The sequence below is a fragment of the Candidozyma duobushaemuli genome (assembly GCF_002926085.2).
Source record: "Candidozyma duobushaemuli strain B09383 chromosome Unknown A_B09383, whole genome shotgun sequence".
Taxonomy (NCBI): Eukaryota; Fungi; Ascomycota; class Pichiomycetes; order Serinales; family Metschnikowiaceae; genus Candidozyma; species Candidozyma duobushaemuli.
In genome coordinates, this window is record NW_020289901.1 from 875,457 (window position 1) to 893,700 (window position 18,244).

The following is an 18,244-nucleotide window of genomic DNA, read 5'->3' on the forward strand; positions in this document are numbered from 1 at the left end:
TGACGAGTGAAAGGCCTTTTTGAAAAAACCCCAAAACCGACTTTGAGCCCCGACTTTGAGTCGTTCTCTAGCGTCTTGTGAAAGCTTTCCTGAATAGTATGTCCAAGCGGGCTTAGCGCACTGGGAATTCTTCCCAACCCGTTCTTTTTTCTAGATTTTCAATGCTTCCAGTGAATCTACTCCCTTTCATTGCCATATGCCTAGCACTGGCACTACCAGGACTCGACTTTAATGCTTTGAGTGAAGTTCAGAAGTCTGCTGTGTCTCAAGGCCATATGGTGTACAACTCCGGTGCTTATAGCCTTTCATATGTCAACTCAACAGTGGGCAACGAGGACTTTGACGGCCACCGTGCTGTAATCTACTTTCCTGAGGACCAAAAACACTTTGTCTATGACTTATTTTCGGGAAATCGCTTATTTTCGATTGATCGTGGGGTTCCTACAGCCAGTGTAGATCTGGTACAAGCTGGCAAGGCTTCGTTCTCAATTTTTGAAAAACAGTGCAAGAACAAGGAATTGGGAAACGCTGAATCAGGAATCTGCCTGCCTCATACCTGCTGGATAGGTGAGTCACATAACTGTACTAGGGGGTTCTACGATTGCTGCACTGCAGCTCTTCAGGATTACAACGGAAGGTACGAATGCTCCAACGCAATTTGCAAAGACCCCTCCACTTTCGTTAGAAACTACGTTGATGGTGGCTGTTGTGATGCTTAAATTTAGTTAAATAAAACGGTTGGTTTTGGCAAGTCTTGTGCTTTGGCTGCAAAACCTGCTCCTGCATCTCTCACACATCAAGGACCCTCCCTCTTTTGCATCACTCCACCCTTTTCAGCCTCCATGCAATGGCCCGAGCCATTCACCTCGCTCTATAAAAAGTTTGCACTCATTAATACCCATCTAACGTTTTTGGCGTCCTTCTCGCGTCAGACAATCCCAACATTCGACCATATCCAGAAGCTCAATGACGATATCTCCAGGATTGATCTCCAGATAATAAAAGACCTTCTACCAGAAGGAGAGGTAACGTTCGATTACATCGACGAAAACCAACTACTCATTGGAGAGAGAGTGGATTTTAAGCGTACCAAAGGCGGTCTTAATCAAAATCAACCCAGATCCATAGATGACGCGTATGAGGCCGTGAGCCGACAGAATACTAACAAGCCAGAAAAGCAGCTTCTTGTTTTCGAGTTCTGTGACGTGAAGGTCAGGGGAATTGGTGCTGTGATTAAGGGTAAAGATAAGTGGAAGAAGGCAAAGAAATCGCCACTGCCACCCAAATTTTTCACCAGTACAAACGAGTTGAGCATGGATCTGCTTTCACAAGAGCAGCTTAGAGCAATCATTGCTGGGAGAAATGAATTTTTCTCGGCTTGCATTGATGAGTTCTTAGAAGGCTTCACCCAAGAGGAGTTTGAAGAGGGTGTGCCATTCAAAGTACTCATAGAGAGAAACGTCAAAAACATCCCAGAGCCCTCACATCTAAGCGATCCTGTTGAGGTGATGACAGTCAGAAATACTGATTCAGTGTCCAGCGAGAAACCGGATGTCGATAAGATGCTAGAAAGTTTGAACATGAAACCTCTATTCAGAGATCAGATTTCCACTGTGGCCACTCTTACAGCCCAACGGGAAGCAAGATACAAAAGCCTCGATCCGGAGCTACTCCATGGTAATTTGGTTGATGCCCTTTGGGACTACAAGGGTATTGATGCCATAGAAGGTGGACTTTACACACATCAGACACTAGCGTTATCGGCTGTTCTATCAGAGCAGAAGCACGTCATTGTGAGTACATCTACGAGTTCGGGTAAGTCTCTTATTTACCAATTGCCAGTGTTGAGTGATATTCTTGATGATTGCGATAGTGGTTTAAATAGCCATAGGAGAAGCACGACTGCAATGTTTATCTTCCCAACGAAAGCTTTGGCACAGGATCAGAAAAGACATTTGACGGAGCTCATTTCCCACTTGCCTCAAAAGAATCGCAAAATAACCGTTGATACATACGATGGTGATACTCCCTCCAAGGATAGACCATTCATTAGGAATTATGCAGACATTATTTTCACGAATCCCGATGCAATTCATGCAGCTATCTTACCAAACCATGCGATTGAAGCTCCAGATGAAAGGCGTGGATGGACGGAGTTCCTTACAAATCTTAAATACGTCGTTATCGACGAGCTCCATGTTTATAAGGGAACTTTCGGTGTCCATGTATCATATGTGATGGCTCGTCTCAATCGTTTGAAAGCTCAGCTAGATCAACACAGTCATACAAGGTATATTTCTTGTTCTGCTACCATAAAGGATCCAGAATCACATTTCAGAACGATTTGCGCAATTCCAGACGATGAAGAAATTGCTCATGTTCATGAGGATGGAAGCCCCAGTTCTGAGAAGAAGCTTATCCTATGGGAGCCTCCGATAATGATGAATAAAAAAGGGCAACGAGAAATCCCACAGTCAAAACTCAAGCTGGCAACCAAAGCTCAAGTTCCAATAAAATCGGCATTTCTTCCAAGGGAACATGTGGTTGGTGAGCTGGCTAAAATTCTTGTTCATCTTCTTTGCATGCTTCCCTCCATCAAAGTCATTTTGTTCTGCCCCATAAGAGAAGTCTGCGAGTTGGTTATCAAGGAATGCAGAACACTCATCAAATCAAACGAATTCCCACAATGGAGTACGATTAGCGAGCACGATATCATGTCTTATAGAGGCGGGTACTCAAAAACAGATAGACGTGCTATTGAACAAAAGATGTTTAGCGGTAAGCTTCGAGCCATCGTTGCAACAAATGCGTTGGAGCTAGGTATCGATCTTTCAGATTTGGATGTGGTGATAAGTTGTGGGTTTCCTGGTCTGAAGTCAAACTTGCATCAGCAATTCGGTCGTGCTGGTAGAAGCAGAAACTCGAAGGGTAGCTTGGCCATTCTCGTCTGTGGATCCAACCCGCTAGATAGATTCTACCTCAAGAACCCTCACGAAGTATTAGATAAAAACACTTATGAGGATCTTTGTGTCGAGGGAATCCTAGATGGAAGTCTGAACAGAGTTGTGATGTCTATGCATTTGCAATGTGCTGCGTTTGAATGGCCAATACATCTAGAAAATGATTTGCGATGGTTTTCACCCCATAGTTCAGAAAAGATGAACGAAACCTTCAGGCAGCTATGTCAAGATAAGCTCAACAAAGACGATACGGGGTATTACAGAACAGATCCCCGTTACCTTCCGTGGCCTGCCGAGAAGGTGAGTCTTCGAGCAATAGATGATATCATGTTTGCAGTGGTTGACATCACAAATAACAGAAATGTTGTCATTGAGGAGGTGGAGGCAGTGAGAACGAGTTTCACTCTATATGAGGGTGGCATTTTCCTTCACCAAGGGTTTCCGTACTTGGTAAAAGAGTTCAATTTTGAGGGACAATATGCCAAGGTTGAGAGGGTAAAAGTGACATGGAATACTCAGCAGCGAGACTTTTCTGATGTCGATCCTATGGAGATCCAGATGGTCAAAAAGCTCCATCCACCAACAATGGAAGAGGCCTCCGACATCCCAGTATTTTTTGGCAAGATTGAGACTACTGTCATTGTATTTGGATATTTTAAAGTCGACAGAAAAGGCGAAATCCTCGATGTCGTGGAGGTCAAAAACCCTCCAATCAAACTACAATCCCGTGGTCTCTGGATTGATATTCCCCAAGCAGCAATTGAGGCCATAAAAGAGAAATCACTCAATCCAGCAGGCGGTATTCATGCTGCACAGCATGCAATCATGAATATACTTCCCTTATTTATTACCGGTGGAGCTACAACCAATCCAAATGCTCGATGGACATCGTCTATTGGAGATGCCGAATTATCCACCGAGTGCAAAGCTCCAGAGAAAGAGTTCGCCTCAAGGCAGTCTCGGAGAAAGCGTCCTGCAAGACTCATTTTTCATGACTCAAAAGGTGGCTCACAAGGAACAGGCATATCAGCTAAAACCTTTGAATTCATTGACGAGATCATTCAAGTCACATACCAACGTGTAAACGGATGTGAATGCGATTGGGGTTGCCCGTTGTGTGTGACGGGAGCATTTTGCAAGGAAAATATGCTTGTCATGTCGAAACCAGCCGCAATTATTATCCTTGGTGCACTCATCGGATATGACTTGGAAACTCTCAAGAGTCAAGTGTCTGATGGCCCGGAGCCGAATATGCCAAAGATTGACACTGAGACTATTGTGGGCACAGCCCAACACGTTAAGTTTGCTCCTGATGTTGAGATCACGGACATCAGAAAGGCTAGACGGAAGTTAGATGTAATAGTCAAGAAGGAGGAAAAGGACTAGACTCACGATTTTTTGACAAGTCGAGTCGCCCTTCTTCCTAGTCTCTTCCCGAGAGACATTTTTTCATTGTCCGTGACGGAGTTGCCTCTGCTAGGTCCATGCGAACTCGCCACACTGCTACCAGCACTTGCTTTTCTCTGCACTGGGGGCAATGGTTTACTGCTATGTTCACGTGGAACACTTGATTGCAGCTGATGTTGGCGTATAGATGGCCTTGATGATGGCCTTGGTGTTTCGTTTTTTCGACGAGGCTGCAAAGCTAAGGAGTAAGGAAGCAGCTTTCTTTTAGCTAGTCTGAATACATGCTCGACAGATTTGAGGTAGACGGACACAAGTGTACCGATATTGAGCTCCAATTCTTCAAGAATCGTTGGGTCAATGTTTTCATTCTCTGAGCTGATTAATGGCTCGGGGTCAATGACTACTTCTTTTGTCTTTTTCTGGAAGTCACCATTTGTGCCCGCATTTACAGGATTGGTTATCATTCTCCAATAGAAGAAGCCACGGTCTCGAACATCTGGATTATCAGAAACCTCAGTGGCCTTTTTCAAAACTTTGAGAAGCGGTCCTTCTCCCTGGCTTGGAAACTTCACGTAATACTTCACCACAGCTGTCAAAATAACATATTGTACCTCCAATGGGCTATCGTTGAACGACAGGACAAATGAAGTGATAATCTTTTGGGCGTCCGGAATTTGCTCTGAGTACTGACCAACGATCCAACAAATCGAAGCCTTAGCATCTCTTTCTTCGATTATCTCATAATTGCGGACAGCTGGATCGATAGCATAGTCGAAACGTCCAGGATATTTTCGAAGAACGTTTTTCAATACAACTATGCATTCTTGGACAATGTGAGGCACGTTGTCAGACAACAAGTCGATGAGTGTGTCTACGCTCTGTTGTGCTGTGACCTCAAGCTTGATTGCAAGATTACCGAATGCTCTGATAGCCTTTCTTGACATATTAGCATCGATCTCTGTCGCATACTCCTCAAGTTCACGGAAAACAACCCCGACATTATATTCGTCCGCTAGAAGATAGATAATCTCAAGCTTTGTGTCTCTGACGTAGATGGGATCGTCATATTTCCAGAAGAATTGTTCCACCTCAACGTCGAGGAGGTAACGTTTGCCGAGTAGAAGGAGAATCACATTTCGGAGCACCAAGAACTGGATTTCGGGAGGTTTTGAGAGCAACGAAACGAGCGACGACCCAATACGCTTGGCCAATCCAGGAATCACTACCTCGGGGCCCTCAACGTAGTTACTTAGGTATACGATCACCTTGACCGCATTGAGTACGACTGCAGAGTTGGAGTGAACCAAGCACGAAAGCACCACCTCTATGAGAGACAAGGCATCTTTAGAGTCCTGGGGCACGAAAGACATCAATGCATCAAGGAGGTATACGGTTCGCCATTCGTTGGCTGAGCTGAGGCCATCGACCAAAGAGGCAGAATGGTTTTTGTCTATCGTCAACTGAAGCGATTTGTTAGACTCTGTTATTGAGCTCAAAGCTGCTAGGGCATTGGCCACAACGACCTGATTTTCGTCGTACAAGAGCTCGTTCAAGTCGTCGATAAGCCCGTATTTGGTGGTTCTCTCTTCATCATGCTGGTATAACCTGGCCACAGCAAATGCCGCCGATGTACGAACATGTGGCGTCGTATCAAGCAATAGACGCTTTGACATGGGTAAACCGAGCTGGATCCATTCTGGAACATTCACCAGGGCAACTGTCTTGACAGCCAATGCACGGATGTTGGCACTATGGTCATCTCCAAATCGCTCATAGAACTTCAAAGCAGTCTGCGCCCTGCCAGGATCCAATGGAGCATAGTGAGCGATGAATTGGGAACACAACGAGCGGACCTCGAAGTCGTCGATGGTCATAAGTGCCGAGACATCCTCAAGCAAGTGGGCTAGTTCGTTGTTATGGAGGATGATGTTGGAAATGGCCTTTTTAAGCACAAGTTTGACTTTCGCTTGCGGCTTCAGTTTCTTTTTGGCCTGCTCTAGCTCAGCCCGAAGCTCCTGGGACTTGCACTTACCGAAGAGTTTGGCATCGCTCATGGCTGATCTAGGTGTTTTTCAAAAAGGGCTCGCGCGTCCCATATGTAGATAAGCTGGGCTCAATGGGACACCATAGACGAGATGATTCTGACGATAACTGATGTTTTGGGATGTTCTTATGGGCAGAAGAAGCCGTGCTGAAATAGAGAAGTTTTTAAGAATAGGGTGAGTGCCAGGATGCTGCGATCTCACATTTTGCAGCCAACCGGAGTTGCCGGCTTATGATCTGTGGGCCAGGGTGTACTTTATGCTGATTTTGAAAATTTACAATTCTTCAATTTGCATTAACTTTCAGATGGCGTTTGTCCTTGATTAGTTTGAACCTGCTTGGCTGTATATCAGCCTGGCAGGTTGGCTCTACACTGGAGTAAGCAGCCACTTTAACGGCTTCGGTGAAGGAACGAATAATATAGAAATGTCCAGCTAAATTGCTTATAAGCTCCTTGTATGTCGCAAAGGAACTGTGTTTGGTCCATCTTTCGTCATTGAAGAGTGTGTATGACGGATGAGACACTCAAAATGAGACACTCACGATGGAAAAGAAAGACTCGACTGATACTGACATTCTAATCTTGAGTCAATTGACCTTATATAGCGATTGAATGGCGCTGCTATCTGACTAGATAGTCACAAGCAGTGCAGCTGCGACACATGGTCTACCTGACGACTAAAGCTGAGTAGAGCACTTGGTTGCCTCCTGGAACAACAGTGAGATATTCAAAATGACAGTAGCCTTTAAGAGGACTCGAATCACAATTTAGCCATACAAGAAATATGGTAGCCATTACATTGCATCGAAGTTTCTCAGAACTGCTTTCATTTTTTTCAAAGTCATTTCAGATTTCATCAATCAAGACATCGATTGCGCCTCCAAAGCGACTAAAGGCAAAGCCATCTGCCACACCCAAAGCAGATCCAGTCTCGCTTCTGCATCATCGCGATAAGATAGACTGCAGTCCGATGTAGTTGTAAACCACAAAGTAAAGCGAACTGAGTCTACCCAACGACAGCATACCCTGATACGTACAGCACCGAAGAGTCATGTGGATCTGTAACCTGCGAACTCTGTGAGTAGCCCAACCACTTGAAGCCTCCACCGCCGGAGCCACCTCTCTCTAACAACCGCAAGACAATACCCAACGGCTTCTGACCACAGATGGTGTTTCCTGTTTCCTCGATGTACTCATCCCATAACTTGGTCTTTCCGCCCAGGGCAATCTCCATGGCCAGGCGGTCCAAAAATTCAATACTTTGCCAGATCTCGTTCGATCCACGACGACGTGCCAGATACTCAGCGCATTGGGCTAGATCCTGCCCTGGAACGTATTCAGTGTACCCAAAGCGGCGTCCCCAGTGGCAAAAGTCAGACAGCACGACGAAGGTGTTCTCCTCCTGCTCCATGTAGGGCGCCAATGCCGCCACGACCTTTTCTCGCAACTCTGGCGAAAGTCCGCTAATCATAATGGGCACGATCTTCACCTCTACACCGGCCTCTTGGGCCCTCTGGGCTATGAAGGGTGCATGCATCTCAAACGAGTGCTCATCATCGTCCACGGCCTCCAGCATGTACCCAAACGGCGCCAGCAGACCAGCACACAACTTGGCGCAAACCTCGGTATCAACGGGCAATTGGCCCATAGGGGTATCGTAAGCGGCGTACGCCAGCACTAGCGCTCTTTGGCGGAAGTAGACGTGGTGTGATGGTCCGAGCACGAAGACCCTGCGGACCTTCAGAGTATCCCACGCAGCGAAGGTTTCTGCGAGTCTAGGCCCCAGATAGGTGTATCCAGCATGTGGACCAACTAGTATTCTAGCTCCAGGAACAGGGAGGTCACGGTTGCTGCAGCGGCGAAGTACTTGGCGATCTGGCTCCTGAGTCGTGTTCCGTCGCCACTGTACCACGATCCAGCGTGGGTGGCAGGTCTGACGGACATGAATTCTTTTAGCCTTGAGGTTTTTGAAAGGAGAAGGTTAACGGTAATTTGATTCTGAGGTGAACTGAGCGATTGCTGTGGAAGTTGGAGAAAGAGAGTAGTAAGGAGTTGGAGGTAAGTGAGGCAAGTGCGCGCAGTATATCGAATTCCGGGTAGACCAATGCCAGCGCCGTTTGAATTTTATAGCGAAAGGGACAAAATACTGAAGTAAGTTAAAGCATATGAGTGGAACGATATGTTGTTTAGAGTGTGAGCTCAGAGCCCTTGGGACGTTGCGGGCTTCTTTGAGCGTGCTAGTTTGCAGCCAATCTAGTGCGGGATCTCCGATAAGGAGTTTGCAACCACTAGTCCGGGTAGTATACCACACGTTTGTGTCATGCTTTTGAATGCATTGTGGTGAATCTGTGGGCCAAAATACACCCATCATTTACGAGCGTGACAAACTCGTTTCGTTAATCTAATTAGCTGATTGCCTGCATTTTTACGATCATGGTCGGATGATTGCCAAATTGCACTTGTCATGCATGGCTATGGGCTCAATTAGGAGCGAGCATGATGCACTAATCAATACAGCAATCTTGTTCAAAACAACGAGACTCAACTTACCAACATTGCGGCATTGAAGATTTTCACTTTTTCTGAAGATCCTCACATTTTCTAACATTCTGTCGCCATATGTTACGTTCAGCCCAAGCATGCAGCTGCAAGTTGGTGTTGGTCTCCGCATAAGCAATAATTCAACCGTAGCATCTCAACCGTCCCGATAAGGCAAGATCTTCGAATACAGCCGAAGGGGCTTTTTAAATCCACCTTCTGATAATCCCCAACATATTCGGGTAGCCAGGGCAATCTGACCAAGACTCCACAATGCCGCTCTACATCACCCTGGACAACATCCTACATGCCACTTTTCTAATTCTGCGCTTCATTCCAAGCCTCAGGGACACTCATTTCTGCGTCAATTCCTAACCCACATCCTAAGCCCTTGCCCGAAAAGGCAGCGTGAATAGCACGTACACAATAATCTGATAACTTCGTCCCGGCAAAATACAATTGATTTAGTCCAGCATTCAATTACACGAGGGAAGTACAATAATGGCACCATAATATACCGAACACAATGAGATCGGTGTCAAGGACTACGGCTTGGCGCCAACAATGGATAGCTGCAAAATCGTCTCATTTTATTTGTACTCAATCTATGCGGGCTCAGGCCTTCTTGGTCACCTCCAAAGTCCAGTCAGAGGTGAAGAGCTCCTCGTCGCCGGCAAAGTAGGTCGACGTCGAAGGGAATTTACCTCTGTAGAGGAAGCCTGAAGGGGTGGTATCCTTCTCAAACTGCTTGGTGTGGTACTCTTCGCTGGGCGCGAACTCATCGCCAATGTAGAGCTCTCTGGTCTTGAGCGGAATGCCGCCCTTCTTCACAACCTGCTTGTACTTCAAGCCCTTCAACGTTCTGTTGGACACCTTGAACACAATTGACATCTGGTAGGTGGTGCCCTCGGGGATGGACACAATCACCTCGTCCACGTCTGCGACTGGCACCTCGCGCAGCGAGCCGTCCTCGAAGTTGACAATGAATTTGATGATATCTAAGTCGTCGTGGTGTTTACCCATGGTGGTGCTGAGGATGGGGTAAATCAGGGAGGCAGGGCGAGTCTTTATAACATTTCGCGAGGCCGAGGAACAACTGCGGGACTGTGGGGTTGACGATTTGCTGCTGGAGGCAGCGAAGTGGGCAGGAACAGGATTGCAGCTATGCGGGGGGCGCTCGGGGCCTCTAGGATTCGCAATGGCCCGAGGAACGCAATTTCAGGGATTCTACAAAGAATAGAGAAACAGTTTTCTGGAAAAGTTTTTGCTAATTGGCGCCAAAACCGGACATCCGCGTCCGCCCGGTCTGGTCTGATTGTGTCGTACGTTTTGAAGGGTGCCGCTGAACAAACCCTCCGTGCTGGACAATCTGCGACTGGAAGCAGTGCACAATTGCAAGGCTGGGCGAGTTTCAATCAATTTCGGTGCCACTCGGGCAGAAATATTTTCTAAACAGCGGGTTAGCTTGCGGCCTGCAGGATCTGCCTCGAGTCTGGGTCAAGCCTGTTCGGCCTGACGTCACGGAGCGAGAACCGAGAAAGCAGTAGTTACGTTCGGCCCAGTGGAACCCCGACATACGCTTTTGAGGTACAGCAAAGAGAATAACGGAACTTGTGCCCAAGCCACCAGCGTGTGCATCTGTTTTAAACACAATGTGGCGTTTTGTGCTTTGTCGAGGACGTAGCCGGTATGTCGCTGTTGCAACCGGCAATTCAGATTCGCAGCCACTGCGACGTTTCCAGGACCAACGGCTAGGGGACCCATGGGGCGCAGTTTAGTGGGTGAAGCAGTCGGTTGGCTTTTCAACCTTTTGACACTTGGGCCGAAGGCCTTGGCCTTCGGTGGCTTGTCTTGGCTATTGTTCGCAAAACCGTTATTAACCTTCTCGCTTGCAGTTTATTCTCGTTAGCTTTTCGGCGAGACCCAGAAATAGAGTTTCAGCCGAGTAAATGGGGGTTTGGGTGTTGAGGAGGAGTGGGCTCAGGATGGAATCGGCACCTCTGCGCTGGCGCTGAAGGAACTGAAATACGACCCTGTGGTTTGCAGGCATGGCAAGGGGCTGGAGTACCGGACACCGCCGATGGTCAATTGCTTTACAATCGAGATTTCCACACTGAAATGCCACATTTGGTTATGGGCTAGTTTAGTTTCCACCGCCAGGTGTGTTTCTACGTTACCGAAGTGGGGCACCTGGAGGGCAGAAAAGCGCAAACGATCTTTCGGTATGCACGCTAGAAGCTGCGATAGTCTGGAGAGGAAGTACCGACGGGGCGACTTGACTATTTTCTTTCATCTTTTTTCAAATATTCCGTATTTTATGCCATTGAATTGGGTCAATTCTCATACATTATTATTAAAAAAAAAAAAAAAAAAAAAAAAAAAAAAAAAAAAAAAAAAAAAAAAAAAAAAAAAAAAGAAAGACTTGTGGCCAAGGCAATGAAACTACCTATGGAGAAGTGGGCACCTTCGATGTAGTGGGTCTTACCAACGAGGCAACGTCGTTCGAAGGATCAAAGGTCTTGAACATCGCAAAAATCCAGGATTTCCACCTTTCAACTGTAATTAATCCATCTTGAAAACTTATCATTACCAGGCTCCTTCACAGCCAATACTCAATGGCTCGCGAGTTTCGCAGCCATTCCACAAGACTCACATACCACCACCCTTCCAAACTACGTCTGCATTCTCCGAGCATTATCTACTTCGAATTCACCGGACCCGTCTTCCTCTCTCCCTGAAAACGCCTCACTTCTCGAGTAAGCATCCTCTGGAGCGCCCGAATACCGTCGCATGTCTCCTCGGGACCAAATTCAAATAACCCAGGCGCACTTCCTTCGCCCGCAGGGTCTCGCACTGGCGCCAAAAACTGGTGCTCTAGGGTCTCTTCGACCGTCAACCGCGCAGCAGGGTCCCACTGGAGAAGCATCTCCAAAAGCTGAACCCCCGCGGGCAGCGCAAATGGGTATAATTCGCCCCAGCTCACTGGACTGAAGCGCCCAAACAGAAGGTGCACTTTCCCCAACGGTAATTTCCACCCTCGCTTCTTTACGAGATTCTTGTCTGGCTCACCAAGCAAATCAATAATACGAACCATTTGCCCCACGGTGTCTTTGCCTGGCAATAAGGGCCGCCGCCCGTACATCTCGCCCAAAATCACCCCGACTGCCCACATGTCCACCTCTTTTCCGTAGTGCTTTTCTCTGAGCAAGAGCTCAGGTGCTCGGTACCACCTAGTAGCGACGTAGTTGGTGATGGGGCACGAGGCGGCAGGAGAAGTGGTGATGCCACGGGCTAGGCCAAAATCGGCAATTTTCAAAGTCCCGTGTCTATCAACCAAGATATTGCCTGGTTTCAAGTCTCGGTGGATGATGTTGGCGCTGTGGGTGTACTTGAGGCCTTGCAAGATCTGATAGAAAAAGCTCTGGATGTGGAATTCCAGCAATTGCATGGGCAGAAACAAAACGTGGGTGAGGTCCCAATCCATGAGCTCCTGGAAGCAGTAAAGTCCAGGGTATGTATCTTTCACGAAGTGTACATCTACAAGAGAGACAATCTGGTATTAGTGCTGAGGCGGAATGTGCTTTCCAAGGTGAGTCATACGTGGCGGTTTCCTCGCAAGTGGGTCATGAGCCGGAGCTCCCGAATGGCCCGTTTAATCAAGATTGGATTTTCAAAGATCCGGGAAACCTTCTTCACGGCAAGCTTGACATTGCGGTCGTCCTTGGTGTCGATCACCAGGCAGACAGTGCCGTACGAGCCTGAGCCAAGTTCCTTGACTATCTTGTATCGCCGAGGAACATGGAAGCCCTTGTCTTTGTAGGTTTCGAAATCGGCCATGAAAAGAGAGTGGTTGTACCCGCTGCGAAATGGCTGCAAAACGGTTACAAGTGGAGTGCGGTCGAGAGTAGGAGGAAGTGGGCAAACAGTGGTCGGCCGCTTTTGTTCATAGTAAGCTTGGCTGCTCTAAGCATAGGTTATTCGAAGGACTGGAACAGTTTGGAAGGCATTGGGCTTAACGCCATTCTCTATGGGGTGATCCAGTCTCAGGTATCAATTTGTCCAACTATGAGACCACAAACTCAATCTGTTGGCCAGATATAGGACATCTGAAAGCACAGTACGTTCAAAGCTGGGTCAAAGTAGGTACCAAGTTGGACAATATGTTCGTTTATTCATCTTTGGAACACTTCACGGCTATTCATCTACGCGACACAGAGCAGTGGGTGGCTGCGAAACAAGGAAGTTCAAGAAGCACCATATTTGTCGAAGGAATGAAAATTATTACAGGTGAAGTAGTATCCTGGAAGATAATCCTTCATTGCAGTGTATATGTTCCGTAGCACATAACATTTTTCTCATGAGTCGTGGTACTTACCTCGACTGTGCTCGATGCGATGCCACGAGGTCTCACTGCCGTCGCTCTAAAGAAAACTTTGAAAATCATGGCCTGATAAGCTTCATCAAATGAATCATTATCAGTAATTCCTTTTCTTATTTGGTCGACTCCCACCTGGTAGCTTGTATGACAATTCGGAGTGTCGTGCGAAGTACACCATCTGAAAATTTTAGATACTCTTCCACATACTTACTCATCGTTAAGCTTCAGATACCGCCAACATGAGCACAAACTGCCGATTTTACGAAAACAAGTACCCCGAGGTGGACGAGGTGGTGATGGTGAACGTCCAGGAGATCGCTGAGATGGGTGCCTACGTCAAGCTTTTGGAGTACGACAACATCGAGGGTATGGTGCTTTTGTCTGAATTGTCCAGAAGACGTATCCGTTCGATCCAAAAGTTGATTCGTGTGGGCAAAAACGAAGTTGCAGTTGTTTTGAGAGTCGACAAAGAGAAAGGTTACATTGATTTGTCCAAGAGAAGAGTCTCTGCTGAGGACATTGTCAAGTGCGACGAGAGATACAACAAGTCCAAGGCCGTCCACTCGATCTTGAGACACTGTGCTGAAAAATACGGTGTTTCCTTGGAACAGCTCTATCAGACCGTGGGCTGGCCCTTGCTGAGGAAGTACGGTCACGCATACGACGCTTTTAAGTTGTCCATCACCGATCCTTCCATCTTCGACGGTATCGAGGCTCCTTCCACAGAAATTTTGGAGGAGTTGAAATTGTACATTAGCCGCAGATTGACACCTTCTGCCATCAAGATCAGATCCGACGTTGAGGTCTCCTGCTTCTCCTACGAGGGTATCGATGCCATCAAAACTGCTTTGCAAGCCGCCACCTCAGTCTCCACAGAACAGATGCAAGTCAGAGCCAAGTTGATTGCCGCTCCTTTGTACGAAATCTCCACTCAAGCTTTGGACAAGAACCAGGGTGTTGCTTTGTTAGAGAAAGCCGTCGAAAAGGTCGCTGAGTCCATCGAGGCCAGCGGTGGTAACTGTAAGATCACCATGGCTCCTAAGGCCGTCAGTGCCTCTGAGGATGCCGAGTTGCAGGCTCTTTTGGAGAGAAAGGCTGCCGAGGACAAGGACTCTTCCGATGAGGAAGAGGAGGACTAAGTCTTCGTGTTTCGTCATTTTCTACTTCTTTAATCTTGCTACAGCACTTGCTCATCTTTGGCACCTTCATGATCCCTTGTATATTTAAAACGCATCACATCATATCGTATATGGCATTGACTTCGTAAGCTTCACTTCTCCTTTGTTAACCCTTTCTACTAGTCCGTAAGGTAGGTTGTTTAGAAGCACTGATGGTACTCTGAATTCTTTTAGTGAGTTTGGAAGCACCACTCCATCCATGTTATAGAGATCCTGGTTTCCACTGAGGTCAAGGATTCGAAGGTTAGGTCCAAAGCGAACGTTTCTGAAAACCCGTAAGTCGTTGTACTGTAATTTAAGCTCCTCCAAAGAATATGGGAAATCCATGGACTCGATAGTCTTGATCAGATGATATCCGAGATTAAGTACCTTTAGGTGAGCAGAAAAAATGACATCTTTGATGGACGTGATGAACTTCTCGTTCTCTTCTAGATGGGGGTCCATCTCTAGATCTAAGATTTCTAGTGTGGGAGGGAACTGGACGTTTTTGAGCGTTGTGATCATGTTGTTCCCCAAATAAAGCTCCTTTAAGCAGCTAGGGAATGCAACCTTGTTGAGTGTCTTGATGTTGTTATTTGTCAAGAAAAGACTTTCGATTGAGTTGGGAAGTTTCAATGGGTTTATGCTGTTGACACCATTCCCAGACATATTGAGGTCTCTCACTAATGGAGGTATCTTCAATCCTCTGGTGTTTGTCATTGACTGTTGAAGATTGAGCGATATAGTCAGATCTGGGAATTTAATGCCTGTCATTGACTCATTTGGTATGCAAGAAAGGTCAAGGTGCTCGATGCTTTCAGGGAAACGAACACCCTTAATACATTCGATTGGATTGTTGGAGACTGACAAATAACGAAGATGTTTTGGGAAATTAATGTTCTTCAACAGGTCAATGCGATTGTTTGAAAGATCCAACGATTGAAGGCGGACTGGAAACTCGGCATAATTCAAAAAGTAGATTCTGTTGTCCGAAAGAAGAAGATGCTCAGTGGTCGGTGGTAATGAAATGTAGTCGATAGTTGAGAGAAGACTTCTTGATGCATCAAGCACCTTAAGGCTGGAAGGAATTTTGAATCCTGCAAGTGTTTCTAGGGAGTTCCCGCCTCCAACATGCATAACCTCGAGGCTGTCTGGGAACCTAACACCAGGAAAGAAACGCAAACAATTCAACCCGTAGTCAAATATTTTAAGATTGGTCCACTTATTGATATCACCCAGGATTTCTTGCCCAAGCTCCGCCAACTGGTCCTTTTCGGTGACGAATACTGTGTCTGGATCATACTTGTGAATAAGGGAGCAATGGGTCACCTTCGCAGCGGCCGCTTGGCTCAAGTCTTCAATAAACTCCACGTACTGCTCTTTTTCATCGCCAGATATGGAAGCCCATTTCTTTGTACTATCAAAGTCTATGTGATAGGTAACTTTCTTGGCGTCCTTGACGAAGTCTTTCTTGAAAAGTTCACCCAAGCTTTTTAGGTTTTTCGTAAAGTTTTGATCGTATTCAATGCAGATGGTAACGTAGTCAAAATTTCCCTGGGGCACTTCCTCATCAAGCGATTGTTCTGTGATCTTTTCCTCACCTCGTAGCTTTAGATCACTCTTGAACTGTGAGATGTGATCACTCCCATTGAAGCCGGCATTAACTATAATCCTTGTGCTCTTTGGAGCCGCAGTAGTCAAATCCGTTTTCTCGAGGATTTTTACCTCATCAGCAGACAGCCTCATCAGCAGTTCATTATCCACTTCCATGGCTTGTGGTTTAGACGTAGCATCTTCCGGACCCAAAATGGCCTGTTGAAAGAGTTCTGGTGTTCTTTCGAGTTCCAGCTTATACGATGGTGCCATTTGCTCTGGTAGCCCACTTTGTGTCCCGTTCTGGTTCTCGATGGAGGCATTCGATGGTATAGGTGAGCTTTTCGGCTCCACCTTCGCTGACGTCGGAGAAAGCTCAGACAGGGGAATTTCCATTGTGAGGTGTCAGGATCTTAAGTGGAATCAGTGAATAATGCCCAGCAAGAATTGATACCCAGAGTTTGATTTTGTCTGTAGCGATAGAGGGAAGAGATGGAGCATCCAATGCAGGAATGTCATCGTCTGATTGTCACGTGATACACCTTGTTAAAACTGTAATTTTATTACGATCTATATCCTGACTCAGATTCCTGAAAATGAATATATGATAACTCAACTTACCTCAAACGAGAGCAAAGTCAAGGATATGCTTCAATGGTTCGCTAAAAGGCACAATGATGTGCATATGACCTTGATCGTGGTCTAGAGGACCAGCCAATTTAATCCGCGCTAATAGATATGCTCTCATGACAAGAAGAGTTAAAGAGCAAGCGGTGAAACCACAGCCAGCAAAAATGGCACATGGAACGTATGCGGTTGGATCATCGATTTGTCTCTTAAGCGCGAGGCCAATGACGGGAGACGCGATACCGGATAGACCCAAAAATATCCATGCCATGGAAAATGCTGTGGCAGCCTTCCTTAAGCCAAAAAGCTTGCCAAGAATTGGTGGCATTGTGGCAAAAATTGTGCCCATGAGGCCTCCCATTATGATACAGAACGCATATATGGTGGGCAAGTTACGGGCAGGAATCCACATTGAAAATGTGAAGATGGCGCAGAGAATGTATGCTAAAAGTGTTGCAGTGACTGGTCCTATTTTTTGTGCAATTAGGCCGACCAATGGACGGCCGAAGAAGGAACCCACTTGGACCATTGCAGCGGCGATTGAACCCTGGTATGCGCTGTAACCCAAAGTCGTGGTCACGGCAGCCATATTGTACAAGACGATAACGTATCCAAGCATACATGTGATACAGTAGCACACCAAGATCCAAAAACCCACTGACTTCAAACACTGGGTGTCGTAAAGGCCGACTTCGATGCTATTTTTCATTCTTGAACGAATGAGAAAAATTGCGATCCAAAGAAGACCAAAGATAATGATACTCTGAGCACGCAAAGCCCAGAAGACGTCTCTTGTTTCCAACACTTTCTGCATACCCAAATTATACATGGTACCACCCACACCCGAGCCACCAGCAGCGATGGCGCTCGCAATATCACGCTTCTTTTTAAACCACTGTGGAAGAATTCCAAACCCTGGAAGTGCCACCATTGCTAATCCAATGGCGTTTAGCAAACCTTGCGTCAAGTACAATTGCCATAGACTGACAGCGAAGGACGCCATCATGAGGGAGGCAAACTGAATACACGATCCAATGATGATGGTAGGCTTCGTTCCAATCATTCCGTGTAGTTTGTTGATCAAGGGGGAAAAAATAAGCCCCAAGCCAAAGGCAAAACCCCCAACCAATGCGTAGTCATACTTATCTCCACCTGAGAAGGTATTATGCTCTAGATAATGGGCAAGGTAGATAGAGAAGCCAGAGTTGGCTCCCCATGTGTTAGCGTTGATGAGGAAGATGGCTAGCACCACAAGCCAGCCATAACCTCCATCAGGAATATCGAACTCATCTGAGTCACTCGAATCGGGGCTTTTTTCAAGATCTGAAGGATAAATCTCGTGAGGGCTTTGGTATTGCTCTGGAAGTGGCTCTTCAGCGTTATGGCTCGACATTGTTCTATGATTTAGGAGAAGCCATAAGACTTTGAGGAGAAACTGGTCTATAAAAGTGTGGTGGAGAAAATGTAAACGGCTCGGATTTTGCAGGGACTGCAGCATCTGTCAAAACCTGCGCAGGCCCAGTTGACTAATCGGCGCGCC

General features: G+C 46.6%; 8 protein-coding genes across 8 annotated transcripts; 2 read left to right on the plus strand and 6 right to left on the minus strand. All coding sequences in view use genetic code 12, as the record gives it.

The window, feature by feature from the left end:
- Positions 1-161: 161 nt before the first annotated feature.
- CXQ87_000401 (ATP-dependent 3'-5' DNA helicase) lies at positions 162-4,346 on the plus strand (the record flags this gene model as incomplete). Its single annotated transcript, XM_025478980.1, has 2 exons — positions 162-356; positions 858-4,346. The coding sequence occupies 2 exons, from the start codon at positions 162-164 to the stop codon at positions 4,344-4,346; spliced, it is 3,684 nt and encodes a 1,227-aa protein (XP_025338453.1).
- Positions 4,347-4,514: 168 nt separating this feature from the next.
- On the minus strand, positions 4,515-6,421 carry CXQ87_000402 (uncharacterized protein; the record flags this gene model as incomplete). The annotated part of the gene is made up of 2 exons (XM_025478981.1): positions 4,515-4,628; positions 4,649-6,421. The coding sequence occupies 2 exons, from the start codon at positions 6,419-6,421 to the stop codon at positions 4,515-4,517; spliced, it is 1,887 nt and encodes a 628-aa protein (XP_025338454.1).
- Positions 6,422-7,417: 996 nt separating this feature from the next.
- CXQ87_000403 (uncharacterized protein) lies at positions 7,418-8,355 on the minus strand (the record flags this gene model as incomplete). Its single annotated transcript, XM_025478982.1, has 2 exons — positions 7,418-8,186; positions 8,246-8,355. 2 exons carry the CDS (start codon positions 8,353-8,355, stop codon positions 7,418-7,420), a joined length of 879 nt encoding a protein of 292 aa, XP_025338455.1.
- A 1,209-nt stretch (positions 8,356-9,564) lies between these two features.
- On the minus strand, positions 9,565-9,972 carry CXQ87_000404 (uncharacterized protein; the record flags this gene model as incomplete). The annotated part of the gene is made up of 1 exon (XM_025478983.1): positions 9,565-9,972. The coding sequence occupies one exon, from the start codon at positions 9,970-9,972 to the stop codon at positions 9,565-9,567; it is 408 nt and encodes a 135-aa protein (XP_025338456.1).
- A 1,675-nt stretch (positions 9,973-11,647) lies between these two features.
- On the minus strand, positions 11,648-12,786 carry CSK1 (mitogen-activated protein kinase; the record flags this gene model as incomplete). The annotated part of the gene is made up of 2 exons (XM_025478984.1): positions 11,648-12,502; positions 12,550-12,786. The coding sequence occupies 2 exons, from the start codon at positions 12,784-12,786 to the stop codon at positions 11,648-11,650; spliced, it is 1,092 nt and encodes a 363-aa protein (XP_025338457.1).
- Positions 12,787-13,566: 780 nt separating this feature from the next.
- SUI2 (translation initiation factor eIF2 subunit alpha) lies at positions 13,567-14,466 on the plus strand (the record flags this gene model as incomplete). Its single annotated transcript, XM_025478985.1, has 1 exon — positions 13,567-14,466. One exon carries the CDS (start codon positions 13,567-13,569, stop codon positions 14,464-14,466), a length of 900 nt encoding a protein of 299 aa, XP_025338458.1.
- Positions 14,467-14,565: 99 nt separating this feature from the next.
- Positions 14,566-16,473, minus strand: CXQ87_000407 (uncharacterized protein; the record flags this gene model as incomplete). Its single annotated transcript, XM_025478986.1, has 1 exon — positions 14,566-16,473. One exon carries the CDS (start codon positions 16,471-16,473, stop codon positions 14,566-14,568), a length of 1,908 nt encoding a protein of 635 aa, XP_025338459.1.
- A 226-nt stretch (positions 16,474-16,699) lies between these two features.
- CXQ87_000408 (uncharacterized protein) lies at positions 16,700-18,097 on the minus strand (the record flags this gene model as incomplete). Its single annotated transcript, XM_025478987.1, has 1 exon — positions 16,700-18,097. The coding sequence occupies one exon, from the start codon at positions 18,095-18,097 to the stop codon at positions 16,700-16,702; it is 1,398 nt and encodes a 465-aa protein (XP_025338460.1).
- Positions 18,098-18,244: the final 147 nt, after the last annotated feature.